This window comes from Silurus aristotelis, assembly GCF_946808225.1.
Source record: "Silurus aristotelis genome assembly, chromosome: 1".
NCBI classification, from domain to species: Eukaryota; Metazoa; Chordata; class Actinopteri; order Siluriformes; family Siluridae; genus Silurus; species Silurus aristotelis.
The window spans coordinates 21,913,056-21,929,703 of NC_139574.1; the positions used below are offsets into that span (position 1 = coordinate 21,913,056).

General features: G+C 39.5%; 1 protein-coding gene across 2 annotated transcripts; it reads left to right on the forward strand.

Moving 5' to 3' along the window:
- Positions 1-132: 132 nt before the first annotated feature.
- Positions 133-14,563, forward strand: cnot10 (CCR4-NOT transcription complex, subunit 10). Of its 2 annotated transcripts, none has more exons than XM_083539183.1 (19): positions 133-352; positions 1,821-1,915; positions 6,149-6,310; positions 6,394-6,544; positions 7,817-7,956; positions 8,324-8,410; positions 8,960-9,043; positions 9,373-9,490; positions 9,682-9,831; positions 10,400-10,605; positions 10,706-10,827; positions 11,328-11,507; positions 11,722-11,802; positions 12,855-12,968; positions 13,257-13,387; positions 13,510-13,545; positions 13,654-13,781; positions 13,898-13,973; positions 14,189-14,563. In XM_083539183.1, exons 1-19 carry the CDS (start codon positions 334-336, stop codon positions 14,353-14,355), a joined length of 2,247 nt encoding a protein of 748 aa, XP_083395309.1. In that variant the 5' UTR covers positions 133-333; the 3' UTR covers positions 14,356-14,563. The 2 variants fall into 2 exon arrangements, with proteins under 2 accessions (XP_083395309.1, XP_083395310.1); XM_083539184.1 differs by having other exon boundaries at positions 7,820-7,956.
- The last annotated feature ends 2,085 nt before the right edge of the window (positions 14,564-16,648 follow it).

Below are 16,648 nucleotides of genomic sequence, written 5' to 3' on the forward strand. Positions count from 1 at the left end.
ACGTTAAGGGGTCTTTGGCCGCAGTGGGGAGTTTAGAGCACATTGACGGGCTCTGGCGACACCTCGTGGTGGTTGTAGGAGGTCGGTTTGAATAGAAGTGCTGGGGCTCTTCCGCACCGGCTGGGGGCGCTCACGGCAACGCGACGCTCGTCAGCGAAAGAATCTGGGTAATTTTAATGGCGAAGTCCTGAGCAGAGAGAAATCTGTTCAGATCGACACACAGCGCAGCGATTTCTTTGTGCTTTGGCTGTTTATTCGTGAACGCTGCGAGTCAATTACAGGAACTAGTTGCTATAAAATATCAGCATTTCAACCTCCGCTAATTTTCAAACAATGGCCGAGATGAACTCTGGTGAGCTGTGTTTTTATTATTGGCTAGTGCTACATTAGCTGCTAGCTAGCAGGACCACAGGCTAAGTGTTCAGTCCGCTGCGGGACTGCGTATTTTATAAAGTCATAAATGCAGCTGGTTATAAAGTTAAGACTTTGCTTTTGGTGCGGTTTCTCTCTCTATTCATAAACTGTACTCGGTTCATGGAGAATGCATGCGTTACCCGAACGCTAACACGGTAACTACAGCTAGCGGGTTAGTTAACCAGTCAAACTATACTACCGGCCGCTAGTTTAAACTCACACTGAACCAGTGTTCCTGCTATATATGACTGTCTATAATCATGCATTCGACGTTTTTTCATGTTAATTTAGAGAACAGATTACAGTAGAACAGATAGATGGGTAGCAGGTTAGAAGGAGAGCTCAAGGACGTATAATCTTGTGTTGCTTGTAGAGGCTTGAATCTAAGCGGCACGCCCACATCCTCCTCACACCTCACCATCACTTCACCCCTCACTATCACATCACACCCCCATCCTCATCAGACCTCACCTCACATCTTCCATCCACCTAACATACACCTCCATCTCACCCTCACCTCATATCATCCACACCTTATATCCATTCACACACCTCACATCTTCCGTCCCCCTCACATCCCCCTCACACCTCAACTCCACCTCACATTCCTCACACCCACCTCACATCCATCTCATATTCCTCACACCCACATCACATCCACCTCATATCCCTTACACCTCACCATCACATCACACATTACAACCCCCATCCTCATCAGACCACACCTCACATCTTCCATCCACCTCATATCCCTCACACCTCAACTCCACGTCACACCTCAACTCCACCTCACACCTCATATCCCTCACACCTCAACTCCACCTCACACCTCAACTCCACCTAACCTCATATCCTTCACACCTCAACTCCACTTCACATCCATCTCATATTCCTCACACCCACCTCACATCCATTACACCCCAACTCCACCTCACATTCATCTCATATTCTTCACATCCACCTCATATCCCTTACACCTCACCATCACATCACATCACATCACACATTACAACCCCCACCCTCATCAGACCACACCTCACATCTTTCATCCACCTCATATCCACCTCACCTCATATCCTTCACACCTCAACTCCACCTCACACCTCAACTCCACCTAACCTCATATCCTTCACACCTCAACTCCACCTCACACCTCAACTCCACCTAACCTCATATCCTTCACAACTCAACTAGACCTCACATCCACATCACATCCACATCACCTCATATCCTTCACACCTCAACTCCACCTCACCTCATATCCTTCACACTTTAACTCCACCTCACATTCATCCCACACGCACTTCTCCAAACACTGTAAAGGATTTAGTTTTGCATGTACAGTCTGCAACAGAGCAGATGATTCACATTGAATTATTTTCTCTATGTGTATAATTTTTCCTCAGACCAAATCAGTGACCTGAAACATGACAGCATTGTTTCTCCTGGGACTTCAGACCAGGAAAAGGAGATGGCTGCAACTGCTTTTGAAGAGTTTACGGTATGTACCTTTTTTCCACTTAGTGCGGGTGATATAAAATATTATCACATCCTCATCAAACTTCATCATAGAGCAGACGTGGGCAAACCTTTTGACTTACGGGCCTCATTGGGTTCTAAAATTTGACAGTGCCTTGCGAAAAAATTCGGCCCCCTTGAACTTTGCGACCTTTTGCCACATTTCAGGCTTCAAACATAAAGATATGAAACAAATTTTTTGTGAAGAATCAACAACAAGTGGGACACAATCATGAAGTGGAACGAAATTTATTGAATATTTCAAACTTTTTTAACAAATAAAAAAACTGAAGAATTGGGCATGCAAAATTATTCAGCCCCTTTACGTTCAGTGCAGCAAACTCTCTCCAGAAGTTCAGTGAGGATCTCTGAATGATCCAATGTTGACCTAAATGACTAATGATGATAAATAGAATCCACCTGTGTGTAATCAAGTCTCCGTATAAATGCACCAGCACTGTGATAGTGGTAGATGGTGGGAGACTGTGTCCATAGGAGAACAATCAGTCGTATACTGCACAAATCTGGCCTTTATGGAGGAGTGGCAAGAAGAAAGCCATTCCTTAAAGATATCCATAAAAAGTGTCGTTTAAAGTTTGCCACAAGCCACCTGGGAGACACACCAAACATGTGGAAGAAGGTGCTCTGGTCAGATGAAACCAAAATCGAACTTTTTGGCAACAATGCAAAACGTTATGTTTGGCGTAAAAGCAACACAGCTCATCACCCTGAACACACCATCCCCACTGTGAAACATGGTGGTGGCAGCATCATGGTTTGGGCCTGCTTTTCTTCAGCAGGGACAGGGAAGATGGTTAAAATTGATGGGAAGATGGATGGAGCCAAATACAGGACCATTCTGGAAGAAAACCTGATGGAGTCTCCAAAAGACCTGAGACTGGGACGGAGATTTGTCTTCCAACAAGACAATGATCCAAAACATAAAGCAAAATCTACAATGGAATGGTTCACAAATAAACATATCCAGGTGTTAGAATGTCCAAGTCAAAGTCCAGACCTGAATCCAATCGAGAATCTGTGGAAAGAACTGAAAACTGCTGTTCACAAATGCTCTCCATCCAACCTCACTGAGCTCGAGCTGTTTTGCAAGGAGGAATGGGCAAAAATTTCAGTCTCTCGATGTGCAAAACTGATAGAGACATACCCCAAGTGACTTACAGCTGTAATCACAACAAAAGGTGGCGCTACAAAGTATTAACTTAAGGGGGCTGAATAATTTTGCACGGCCAATTTTTCAGTTTTTTATTTGTTAAAGTTTGAAATATCCAATAAATTTCGTTTCACTTCATGATTGTGTCCCACTTGTTGTTGATTCTTCACAAAAAATTACAGTTTTATATCTTTATGTTTGAAGCCTGAAATGTGGCAAAAGGTCGCAAAGTTCAAGGGGGCCGAATACTTTCGCAAGGCACTGTATATATTACATTAGAGATTTGGCCTGTAACATGTAGCAAAGCATGAATATGCAAGGCTCATTGTACAAATTGTTTTCCAAATGCATTAATCAAATTGATAATTTATTTATTACATTTCAGTTGAATAAACACAGCAGAAAAACTCAAGTTCAGTTATAGTAGGAACAGTGTTGTTGAACTTGAAAAAGTTGACAAGTTTTACGACTGGATTCACGACATGATTAAGCTGATTAAGATTCCTGATGGATGATGCAGTGAAAGAGTAAAAACCTGAGAAGGATTTTATTTTCCTTCACTTTATCCTGGATTTTTTTCAGCAGACAACGTTTTCCCAGTTAAATTTGGTGATCCATCCGTCGTGCCATTGACAAGTTTACTCAAAGGTAGCTTCTGTCTCTCGATGGCAGCAGACACTGTGTTATATAAATCCTCTCCCCGAGTTGTTCCCTTTAGGGACTCCATGCTCAAAAACTCTTCTGTTATCTCAAAACTATCATTAATCCCTCGGATGAAAATTAGGAGCTGAGCAGTGTTTGTCGTTGCTTTCATTCAGTGCTATTGAATATAACTTGAAGGACTCAGCTTTTTTGTTTATTTGGCTGGCTATATTTTCAATCAGTTCCACCCGGTGAGTCAAAAACGGATTTTTTTTAAACTTGCCTTGGCTCTCCAGACACAAGACTCCTGCTGTCTCCATCATGCATTCTTTTAAAACTCTCCTACGGAGAAAGGCTTGCTAGCTTTTGCTAATTTGAATGGCAGCAAAAAACGTGCCTTGGTACTTGACTCTTGAATCGCTGTTTGCCGGTGAAAATTTTTTTGTTCCTGCGTTGACTGCTTGCTAGCGTAGTTGGCATGCGTTGTAGCAAAGAGACGGCTGATATTGTACTTTTTGAAAACCACGACAGTTTCTTGGCATATTAGTCCATACAGCCTTTGATCGGACTTCAGTGAAAAAATATTTTGTTGTATTAAACACTTGGTGCTCACTATCCACTTTTCTTTTCTTTGATAAGAACACATTATTTTTTGCAGAAAGGCTCTTAAGAGAAGAAGAGAGTAATACACATGAACAAGGTTAATGTAGCTGAAGTGCATCTTTTAGGGAAACGTGGGCGTTACAGGGGAAAGGTAAATTGAACAATGTTTACCTGTACCTATTTTAATATATTTTGGTCACGTTCGGCGGGCCGGATTAATAAACCCAGCGGGCCGTGGCCATAATTCCTCCAAACACGTTTAGTGGAATTATGACCCAAAAGTTCTATTTTGGTCTCATCTGACCACATGACTTTCTCCCATGACTCCTCTGGATCATCCAAATGATCATTGGCAAACTTAAGACGTGCCTGGACATGTGCTGGTTTAAGCAGGGGAACCTTCCGTGCCATGCATGATTTCAAACCATGACGTCTTAGTGTATTACCAACAGTAACCTTGGAAACGGTGGTCCCAGCTCTTTTCAGGTCATTGACCAGCTCCTCCCGTGTAGTTCTGGGCTGATTTCTCACCTTTTTAGGATCATTGAGACCCCACGAGGTGAGATCTTGCATGGAGCCCCAGTCCGAGGGCGATTGACAGTCATGTTTAGCTTCTTCCATTTTCTAAGGATTGCTCCAACAGTGGACCTTTTTTCACCAAGCTGCTTGGCAATTTCCCCGTAGCCCTTTCCAGCCTTGTGGAGGTGTACAATTTTGTCTCTAGTGTCTTTGGACAGCTCTTTGGTCTTGGCCATGTTAGTAGTTGGATTCTTACTGATTGTATGGGGTGGACAGGTGTCTTTATGCAGCTAACAACCTCAAACAGGTGCATCTATTTAGGATAATAAATGTAGTGGAGGTGGACATTTTAAAGGCAGACTAACAGGTCTTTGAGGGTCAGAATTCTAGCTGATAGACAGGTGTTCAAATACTTATTTGCAGCTGTATCATACAAATAAATAGTTTAAAAATCATATATTGTGATTTCTGGATTTTCACAGTGGACATGCATCTACGGTAACAATTTCAGACTCCTCCATGATTTCTAAGTGGGAGAACTTGCAAAATAGCAGGGTGTTCAAATACTTATTTTCCTCACTGTATAAGTATACATTTAAATAATGGTCACTTCCACTATACTTTAGACCACAGAAGAAAAATCTTGGTGTTTTTTTTTGTTTGTTTGTTTTGTTTTTTTTCTACTTCAGGTTGATTAGCCAATGTTGGCAAAAGTATTCAAACAGCTTTGTGATTTTCTGAAATAAAATCGGTCTTTTCGGAACTTAAAAAAAAGATATGTTCTCATCTCAACTTTATTTTAATAATGCCATTTGCTGTATTGCTGCCTCAGTAAAGCTTCCATACATCATTTACAGTATTTTTTGCAGAAGTGAGTTTACTCGCCATCAGTAATGTTACTAGATCACCTACATTTTGGAACATTAAGAGCTGAGCAGTGTCTTAAGTTGTTGCTTTCATCAAGTGCTAGTGAATATACTTGAAGGACTTTTTTGTTTATTTGCCTGGCTACATAGACACAAGACACCTGCCGTCTCTACCATGCATTCTTTTAAAAACTCGACTTCGGAGAAAGGCTTGCTAGCTTTTGCTAATTTGAAAGCCGGCAAAAAACTTGCCTTGGTACTTGTCTCTTGACTCGCTGTTGCTCCGTATGCTCTTATCAATGTTTTATATGCTCTTACCTGTGGCACACTTTTGTTGTTCCAAATTCACCTTATAAATAACGTCTACTTAATGTATTTTGTAGCCTGAGCTGTAACATCTGTGATTTTTCTCTAGGCTGGTAACTATGATGATGCCCTGAAGCAGCTAGAAAGTCTCCAGGAGTTGAATAAAGATGACTACAAGATTGCCATGAACAAAGCTGTCACTGAGTTTTACAGAAGTGGCCAGACAACCACAAGCACCTTGAAGCAAACTTTAATGGTGATAAAAAATCAGGTAAGCGTTTCTTATGTCAAGTGTAAATGTCAAGTGTTATTTATGCACAAATGTTTATTTTTTTTTTCTTTCTGTCTTTGTAGGTGCATTCCGCTGTCGAGGATATCGATGGTTTGGATGATGTTGAAAACAGCGTTCTCTATTACAATCAAGCTGTCATTCACTACCACATGCGGCAGTACTCAGAAGCTATAGCCATAGGAGAGAAGCTCTACCAGTTCCTGGAACCTTTTGGTATGTTAAAAATGTCAAAGTTGATGGAAGCTTTAGGAAGGGTTTACCAAAAAGAAAAGAAAAATGCACACATCTACATATTGCTTTTCCTTAACGTTACTTATTGAAAGGACCCCAGTGGTAACCGGCATTTTCACGAGTTGCTTTATCTAAACATATTTTCCTCCGAAATGTCAGTTCATGTCAGTGAATACCCAAGTCTGGGTGAGAAAGAGCAATGTGTAGATGTCTTTTATTTTTTTATTTTATTTATCAATCGTTAGCGGACCCCTTCATGTACGTAACTTACTCTCCTTTCAGTGAATTAATGTCTGTTGTAAATTGTAAACAGTTCAAATTGAAAAGCCTGAACAACATGAAAAAGTTTAGAGCTATGTTTCTGGGTAGATCAATAGATTTAGATTCAACTTCAAATTTTGTACTTGAAACACAATGCTGAACTATGAATTTGTGCTGCATTCAGGAAAAAAACACAAATTAAACTAAAACAGCATTAAGGAGCATTAAGTCATGGCTGCATGTGCAAAAAGTTATGTACACTTTATTGCCAACAGTGGACACCTGGTCATAAGTATGATATTTGCTTTTTGAGCATCGCATTCCACAGTTAGTCCCAATTTGATCTTATAATTCCCTCCACTCTTCTGGGTAGATGTTCCACTAGATTTTGGAGGGTGCTTGTGCACATTTGTTTTCATCAGCCACAACAGTGTTAATAAAGCCAAGTACTGGTGTAGTGTGAGGAGACCTGGGGTGCAGTCAGTGTTCCAGTTCATTCCAAAGGTGTTCAGTAGAGTTTGAGATCAGAGCTCAATAGCAGTGCCACTGTACATGTAAACTATATCTTAATGGAGCTCGCTTTTGTGCACAGAAGCGGGAACCTGGAACAGGTTTGGATTTCCATGTTCAAGTGAATGCAAAGTTTGTTATACCGCATCCAAAAACATTAAACAATTATGTGCCTCCAGCATTGTGGTAACAGTTTGGAGAAGAACCAAATATGGCAGGAAAAGTCTGGTGTCCCAATACTTTTGTCTATATAATGAATTAATACGTTATTTTCATAGTTTTTTTTTTTTTTCTTTACTGAAGTCAGAAATTCTGTAAATGACATGTAACACAGATTAAGCATTTATTATGTGTACTGGAGTTGCTTTTTAAAAGATCTGTGTATTTGAATGAGAAACCATTTCAAATGATAAATGCTTCCAATTTGCTATGCATGGGTCAGTTCGGTTGAATAGTATGGCTTGATGATGTTCTTTGTACTAGAAGAGAAGTTTGCTCAGGCGGTGTGCTTCCTGCTAGTGGATCTTTACCTGCTCACCTTCCAGCCAGAGAAAGCACTACATCTCCTTGCAGTGCTGGAGAAACTCTCTGTACAAGGCAACAACAAAAATGGCAAAGGAGAGGTAAGAAACTACAACCAAATGATTGTGGGGTTTTATTTTGTGTGCGTTTTTCTCTTGTTCTCTTCTTTTGTTACTTTTGGTGTGTTGTTTCCAGATTTGATAACAAAGTAAATATTATAGATGTAACAGTCTTTATGTGGTAATGTTCAAGCAGGAATTTTAGTTTTTTTTTTGTTGTTTAGAAACAATAAGTAGTTGGTCCTCTTTTTGGTTTCTGTGAGTTTGCAACGCAAGCATTTACAACATTTGTAGAATTATGATATGTAAAAAGCTCAAACAAAATAATGGTCCAAATATTAAATATATGTTGTACAGTCGTAGCCTTATTTGCCTTTGTTTCCTAATGCTTGTATGTAATCTGTAACAGGGTATGAGTAGCACAGCCAGAGAATCTGCTGCTCAGAAAGCTGAATTTGCAGCCATGATTGAGGCAGCTAAGTCCCGGATGCACCAGGTAGTTTGTCTGTTCACAAAACTAAAATATTTCTACATAAGCTCTGTGTAATCAGCTCAATAGGTTTTTGTTCCTTTGGGTTAAAGTTTAAAATGGTTATGGAAAAATCTTTTTTGTTAATTAGCTCAACCTCACACTGTGAATAGAGAGAAATCAAACATTTTAGAAAATAGGCAATTACATATGTCATAATTATTGGCACATCTGCCAAAGGAGGCTGTACAAACTACTGAAGACAAAGTAACAGCATCAAGATTTCTCCTATAAATCCTTTTGATGGAAAATCACTGTAGCTTTATCTTCCTTTTCATCCCACAGTACAGGTCTCTAGTGGGCTTCAGGTCAGGGAACTGAAGTTTGATAGAAAGTATATAAAGAGGATGGATTAATAAACAATAAATATCCAATAGTCATATTTTTACTATAATGTGGATTTTATTGAGAACCTCTTGTCTGTGTGCTTAAAACTCTCACCTGTCAGCATTTTAAGTTGAATTATAGACCTCCTTTTTGTGTGTTTTCCTAATTTTCCCCATATGTGTTTTGCAGTATAAAGTGCGAGCCTACATTCAGATGAAATCCCTCAAGGCTTGTAAAAGGGAGATCAAGTCTGTTATGAACACAGCTGGAAATGTGAGTTATTACTGAATGCTTGTGTTGTGCATGGAGCTGCACACAAAGAATGTATCTGTAAGCTGTTTTAGTTCATAATATGTATAGAGAAATGCTATTTTAATATGACCATAAGTATGAAAACATCTTGCCCAAGAGTTTTTATTGAAATACACCCCCCCCCCCCCCCCCCCCCCCCCAAGTCTGGCATATTTTACTCCTGGGAGCTGACTGTTGTTTTTTTTTTTTTTCTCTCTCTCTCTCTCTCTCTCTCTCTCTCTCTCTCTCTCTCTCTCTCTCTCTCTCTCTCTCTCTCTCTCTCTCTCTCTCTCTCTCTCTCCCCCCCTTAGTCTACACCATCTCTCTTTCTGAAGAGTAATTTTGAGTATCTGAGGGGAAATTACCGTAAAGCAGTGAAACTCCTCAATAGCTCTAACGTTGCTGAACATCCTGGACCTCTCAAGACAGGTACATAATTCACAAAAAACCTACACTGTTCATTTTCTTAATTCAAACAAAAATGTCCAAGTCCTGTATGTTATATTAAAATGGCATGTTGAAATCAGTTGATACTCAGTTCCATTCATTTGATAAGTAAACCTAAAAAGACTTTTTAGTGTGACTGGATTATTGTTCAAACATTTCCCCAATTTTTGTAGGTGAATGTGTGCGCTGCATGTTTTGGAATAATCTGGGCTGTATTCACTTTGCTATGGGGAAGCACAACCTGGGCATCTTCTACTTTAAGAAAGCCCTGCAGGAGAATGACCATACATGTGCACAGCTTGGAGATGGCAAGAACGACCAGGGTGAGTGGCACAATACGTCCTACATCAAAGTAGTTTCAGTCAAGCAAAATCTTATGTCCTACAAACACTGTCAAGACAAATCATAGGCTTTCATCTTTGTGACAACCATTTGTTGTGGCTGAGGTCTGGGTCATAGTCGGGTGTCCACATACATTTGGTCTATTTGTGAGTGTTTTCTGGGTGGATCTCAGAGATGTAGTGCACATTTAAGCCTGTATGATTTAGGAAAGATGTGAAAAACAAACACCTTTATTATGCATAAAAAAACAAAAACAGTTCAACTGCAATTTAATTTAGTTTAATGAGTTCCAATTGTCACAGCTTGTATTATGTTCCACATCTTGTAAACTGCTTTGTTTAAACATGGAATATAGTTCTCAGTCACAGCACTAGATTCACCTTCCTGCATTGTCTAAATATAACTCCAGACTTATTCAGGATTCAGAAGCGCACATTAGCATCGTTCTGTGTGCTTATTACTTACTTTAACAGTTGTAGTGTATGTAGCTTGATTAATGCTTTAGCAGACACAATTAAGCATCAATTTGTTTTTGTTTTTTTCCCCCAGCATCTAAAAAGTTTGCAGGTATTCCCATGTGTGCTCTGCTGGCAAATAAGCGTTATGAGCTGCTTTATAACTGCGGCATTCAGCTTCTGCACCTCGGCCGGCCACTGGCTGCCTTTGAGTGTTTGATGGAGGCGGTGCAAGTTTACCACTCAAACCCTCGTCTCTGGCTGCGGCTCGCCGAGTGCTGCATTGCTGCCAACAAAGGGGTGAGACAGGTTAACTTACAGGCTAACATTCTGATGATCATCATTAGTTTTTTTTGGATTCTTGGCTTCTAATGTTTTTCTTCATGGTTTATTTTTCTAGAGTTCAGAGCAAGAAACTAAAGGTCTGCCGAGTAAAAAGGGAATAATTCAGTCCATTGTAGGGCAGGGATATCATCGTAAGATTGTCCTGGCATCACAGTCCACACAGAATACAACTTACAGGTGTGTTGCTGTTTGTATTATTAATGACATTTTTTTTTTTTTGTCTAGCATTTTAGACTGCATCCTATTAACATGTGACAGGATGCTTGATTTTTAATTAAATATTGTAATTTATAAATACATTTGTACAGTTTCCCTGTTACTTATAGTCCTTTCCAACACCATTAGTTATTTATTTACATATTTATGTATATATTTTTATATTAATTTTTTTAGAATGTCTGCATTATTATATAATTTTACAGTTCCACACAAGTCTGCTTTTCCATTTAGGAATTTAAGTAATGAAATTATTTTATAAATTATATAATGTAGAAATGCACTTATTTAGTATAACAAGTGAAAAAGTGTTGCTTATTTTGAGTCTTAATCTCTTGACTACTCTGTAAAACATTGTAGTGTTTAATTTTGGCCACCAGGTGGCATTGTATTCGCGTTTTAATTTAGAGGTTCAAAGTGTGTGTGCGTGTGTGTGCGCGCGTGTGTGTGCGCGTGCGTAGTGAGGGTCAGTCTGCAGCGATCCCTGTAGCAAGTATGGAGTTTGCAGCAATCTGTTTGAGGAATGCATTGCTCCTGCTGCCTGAGCACCAGCAACATGAGAGCAAACCAGAAAATGGCTCTAAAAACTCAAGCCAATCGGGAAGCACGGAGAGCGGCAGTGAGAACAGTGATGTCTGCAGGTATTTGTATTCCCTTTTACATATCCACACATTTATAGGCACCTGCACAGCATAATAATTACTCAATCACTAATGTGAGGATATTAGAAATAAGTGACATCATTCATGTCTGACCGGAAGACAAACACCCACTTGGACTTGCTACTTTGCTCATTTTGTACATATGACAGTGGGAAGATTCTGTAACCTTTTCAACCTGTGATTTGATTTACAGTGGAAAGAGCCAAGAGGGAGACAAGTTCATTCCTGCTGCTCCCTCATCACCTCTTAGAAAACAGGAAGTTGAGAACCTCAGGTAAGATCAAAGGCAGCCCTCCACAGAGTGTCCAGTGTGCACTTCTCTTCTGCCCTAATTCCCCCCTCTCCACCTTTTTCCTATCCACCTGGGGCATTTTTTCCCCCCCTCATCTGTCGGTCCAGACACAGGGCTGTTCTGAGGAAAGAGTGAGCGGGTTGAGGGGTGACCGGGGATTGACACCCTGGTACAGTGACATGTTTATGAGCACACAAGCCACCTACTCAGGTTTCGCTTCCCGGAATCTGGCAAGCCTTTTGTGTTCCAGCCAACTGCTGGGAAGCCTGCACCTCTTTTTTTCTTCCTCCCTCTCCCCCTTTAACCCCTTTAATGATTGCCTTGTAGTCAATCTGGCACTAACAGGAAACAGAACAAAGACGGAGGGTTAAGGAAGGTTTAATTGAGAATGCCTCTACACGTGATTACACTTACTAGTATGTACAGATCTGTAGTGGAAATGTGGATGTGTAAAACAGCTTAAAAAACTAAAATATACAAAGGTTTTGCTGTTTGTTTTTTTTTTTTTTTTTTTTTTTTAAATACAATTGTGGAAACTACAACCTGATGTTAATATAGAGTTATTATATTTACTATTGTTTTTGTATGAGTATAGGTCAGTTGGTCATTGGTTTGTTTAGTCATTTTATTTTAATGTGCTCTATGCCTCCTTTACACAGGGATGAACATGTGCAAATAATTGTGTACCCAGGCAAAAGCTTCTTTTGTGCACATCTTTTTTAACTTAACACAGTCTCTCGCTTTAATAGAAACTAAATATCTCTTTACTGTATTTTTACCATTTAAAGAGTTAACTAACACAATCCAGTTTAGCATCGACTGGGCCCAAACGTTGAACTATTTGAGTTTGTGCTGGTGACTTGCCGATGTCTGGCATTTACTTCTGCACGTTCATTTAATGGAAATTAGGCTCCGTTCAAATGCCTAATTTATTCCACGAATAAATATATTTATCTTTTGTTTAATGTTTTTGTTACAGTGTGCGTGCATTTCTAGTTTACAAACTTTGAATTTGATTCTGTCTTTATTCACAGGTGCTGCATTTTAGCCTGTAGTACATATGTGGCTTTGGCCCTTGGGGACAACTTGATGGCACTTACCCATGCAGATAAACTCTTACATCAGCCCAAGCTTTCAGGATCTCTCAAGTAATTCACTCAACTTACATTCTGTTCTGTATTTCAGAACCCATTTTCCCGTTTTCATGCACATGGCAGAAATAGTGATTTTATTCTCTCTTTAGAGAAATGTTACATTTTTGTATTATTGATCTGTCTAGCATGACTATCAGTAGAACATGTCTATTGCCTCAATGTAGAAATTATACCATTCTGTGTGTTGCTAATGTTGCTATAATGTCATTACACTGATTTTGGGAAACACATTTTTTTATATATATATATATATATACACAATTGTATTTTTTTGGTCCTTAGGTTCCTCGGTCATTTATATGCTGCTGAAGCTCTGATCTCTCTGGACCGAATCTCTGATGCCATCACTCACCTCAACCCAGAGAATGTAACTGATGTGTCACTCGGTGTGTCACCCAGTGAACAAGACCAAGGTAGACTCCTTCACATAACCCAAAGTGTGACTCATACATCACCGCTAAAACGTCTACATACACTTACTAAAGTACAGAATGTGGTTTCTGAAAATTGTTGAACGCATGTTCTAAACCCACAGGTTCAGATAAAGGAGATTTGGAGCCTGTTGAATCTTGTAAGTATTATCTGTTTTTGACTTATTAGAATCACTCTTGATCCTACTGTAGATAGTTGTGTATTTATGACTTGTTTAATCACGGGTGGTGGGAATGTTTGTGTGTAGCAGGGAAACAGACTCCTCTCTGTTACCCCAGTAGTCTGAGCGCTGCCAGGGCCATGATGCTCTTTAATTTGGGCAGTGCTTATTGTCTGCGGAGCGAATACGAGAAAGCGCGCAATTGCCTTCATCAGGTAATGAACACCTGCGTTTACCTGCACATGCTTTGTGGTCAAAGGCCCTGTTCATTTTCCACTGAAAGCCTTTTAACTGCATTTTAAAAGATCCTGCATGGTTTGTGTCTCTGCAGGCAGCCTCTATGGTCAGTGCAAAAGAGATTCCACCAGAGGCTATTTTACTGGCAGTCTACCTGGAGCTGCAGAATGGTATGTTCCGAGTCTCTCTGTGATTGAATAAGTGTTAAAATAACCAGACTGTCTTATTGGAAAAACAATGTTCTAGCCACCTTTTCTGAAAGATCTATCTTAGAGCTTAAATCAGCACAGGTATCATTTGCATTCTGACTTGTATCTTGTGCTCAGTAGTGAACTTCCATGTTTTTATTTTTATTTTTTTTTACAAGTGATTAATGTGGTTGCAGGTAACACACAGCTGGCTCTCCAGATCATTAAACGGAATCAGTTACTCCCATCAGTGAAGCCCTCGTCCTCCCCAGACCTTCGTAAGAAGCCTCCGCCATTCCAGCCTGTGCAGCCTATGCAGCCTATACAGATGCCATCTTCCTTCACACAAGTACAACGCAAATGATGCAAACTCACGCCACAATATCTCCACCACCTTTTTATTTATGAGCCTGAAGCAGCAGTATGGCTGGATGAAGGAATAAGCTGTGAGGAAGACAGGATGCTGAGGAAGGGTTCAGGGAAGAGCTGCTTCCTGAGGGCTCATCTCTTAAAAATGTATATTCACATCGTCTGGGGGTTTATGAAATCTTAAATAAATTTTATTTACAGTATTACGTGGTCTGTTCTTTTTTTTTTTTTTTTTTTTTTAAGCAGCAAGTACTAGGATGTGGGTTTCAACACAAGAGAACAAATTTTGTTGGATTTGGTATGTAAATAAAATAGGTTGCAGGAGGTTTTTTTTTTTTTAGTTTGACTTGTGTATATACTGGATTTCGCCTCAGCAGACAAACCAAGAATATCACTTACACTCCGCTTCAGACTTGAAGAACTGACTAATCGGTGGAAAACGCTCAAATGGAGGCCCGTGTTACTGCTTTAAGTAGTCATAAAGACACATTTGTAACCAAACCTGTCCCACATGTGTTTTTGATGCAAAGCATCAGTGTTGCAGAGCATCTCTGTGTTTTTCCTCCAGTATTACTCATCACAATGGTCTTCCAGACACATACGTTTATTCTCAGACCTGGTTTTACAACACACATGACTATTCTAATATCTCTGTAGGGCCTTATGTGGTATTTTATATGCCGTAGTTTACAAATAAACCGCAACAAATATGTAGTAGACTATCTGCAATGATAAATGAGCACCACAAATGGAGAACAGGTTATTTATTTGCTTGAGCTACACAAGTCATGCTTTGTTGTCTTTGCCCTACTGCAGTTTGGACATTTGTTGTTTTGGGGTATTTATTTAATAATGACTATAATATTTACTAGATTAAATAGAAGAGCTTATTTTAAATATTTGCCAAGTTTCAGATCAAAGTTCTAACAATGACGATTTAGCAAAAAAAATATCAGGTCAGTAAACTACATGATGAGAATGTGTATAATGAAGGATGTTGCACATCCGGTTATTTTGTCCACATTACAGCACATTTCGAAGTGGACAGGATTTGAGTCCATCCCAAAGGTCTGTCAGGAAATTTGCATCTCAGAATTGGAAACAACATTTTACATATTTTTAAACATAATTTATGTAATATGGTTTATATCATTTATAATTATAAACGCAACATAATTATAACAGTCAGTTAAACCAGCAGAATACACACCATTCCCTGGCCATAGCCGCTCAGAATGGGTTTGATCCGGATTTCAGGCTGCAGTGTGAATCGTTAAACTGATTGGCTGAGTACAATTGGGCGGTAAAATGTGTGCTTTTGTGAAGCGTTAGCTTGGAACCTGATTGGCTGACCCTGTGTGTGTGTGTGTGTGTGTGTGTGTGTGTGTGTGTGTGTGTGTTTTGACACTGATGAACTGATTTATTTTAATCAAAGTGAGAAATGAGCAGGCTGTTAATAATTGTCACGTGACAAGGACGTGCACAGGACGTGGGGCGATCAGTAATCACGTGTTTGTGCGATCCAAACCTATTATTTAATTTCTTGTAAAACTAAACCCAAAATGTGAGCGTACTGCTTGTGTTTTGTTGAAACTTTTTTATGCAATAAAAAAAAATATCCACTAGGTGGCAGGTCAGAGCACGTTTGTCTGTCAGGCACGTTCAGATGTTTCTTACCGTATTTCTTACCGTGCAGCAACACGGACACGTAGAACCTGCTGTCAGTGTTGGAGCTCCATCTCAAATCTTGCATTTAAAAGTATTACCAATGTGACCAAAGACTTGACTGTTATGTGAAAATAATTTTAATCACTAATGTTAAGATGGACATCCGTTCAAGTTAAAGCTCACAAATGACTACAGAAGTATCTGAGTGTGGGCTCTGAGACAGTCCTACATCCTGCTATAGGAGACACTACACTCCTCCAGCATTCACACTCCTTTACTTTACAAAAAACAGTGCAGGATGCTTACGGCAGCCATTTTACCCCCACACACACTAAAAACAAGAATAAACCAACTCACCTACTGCCATGTTCACACTGGTAGACAAAGTACACAAGTATTTGCCTTCAAATGAACCTAAGTATCCAAAGTATTATGATTATTATGGCTATGATTCTCTCTCTCTCTCTCTCTCTCTCTCTCTCTCTCTCTCTCTCTCTCTCTCTCTCTCATTACATATATATATATATATATATATATATATATATATATATATATATATATATATATATATATATATATATATATATATATATATATTATGGGTGAGGGCTTCGTTCACC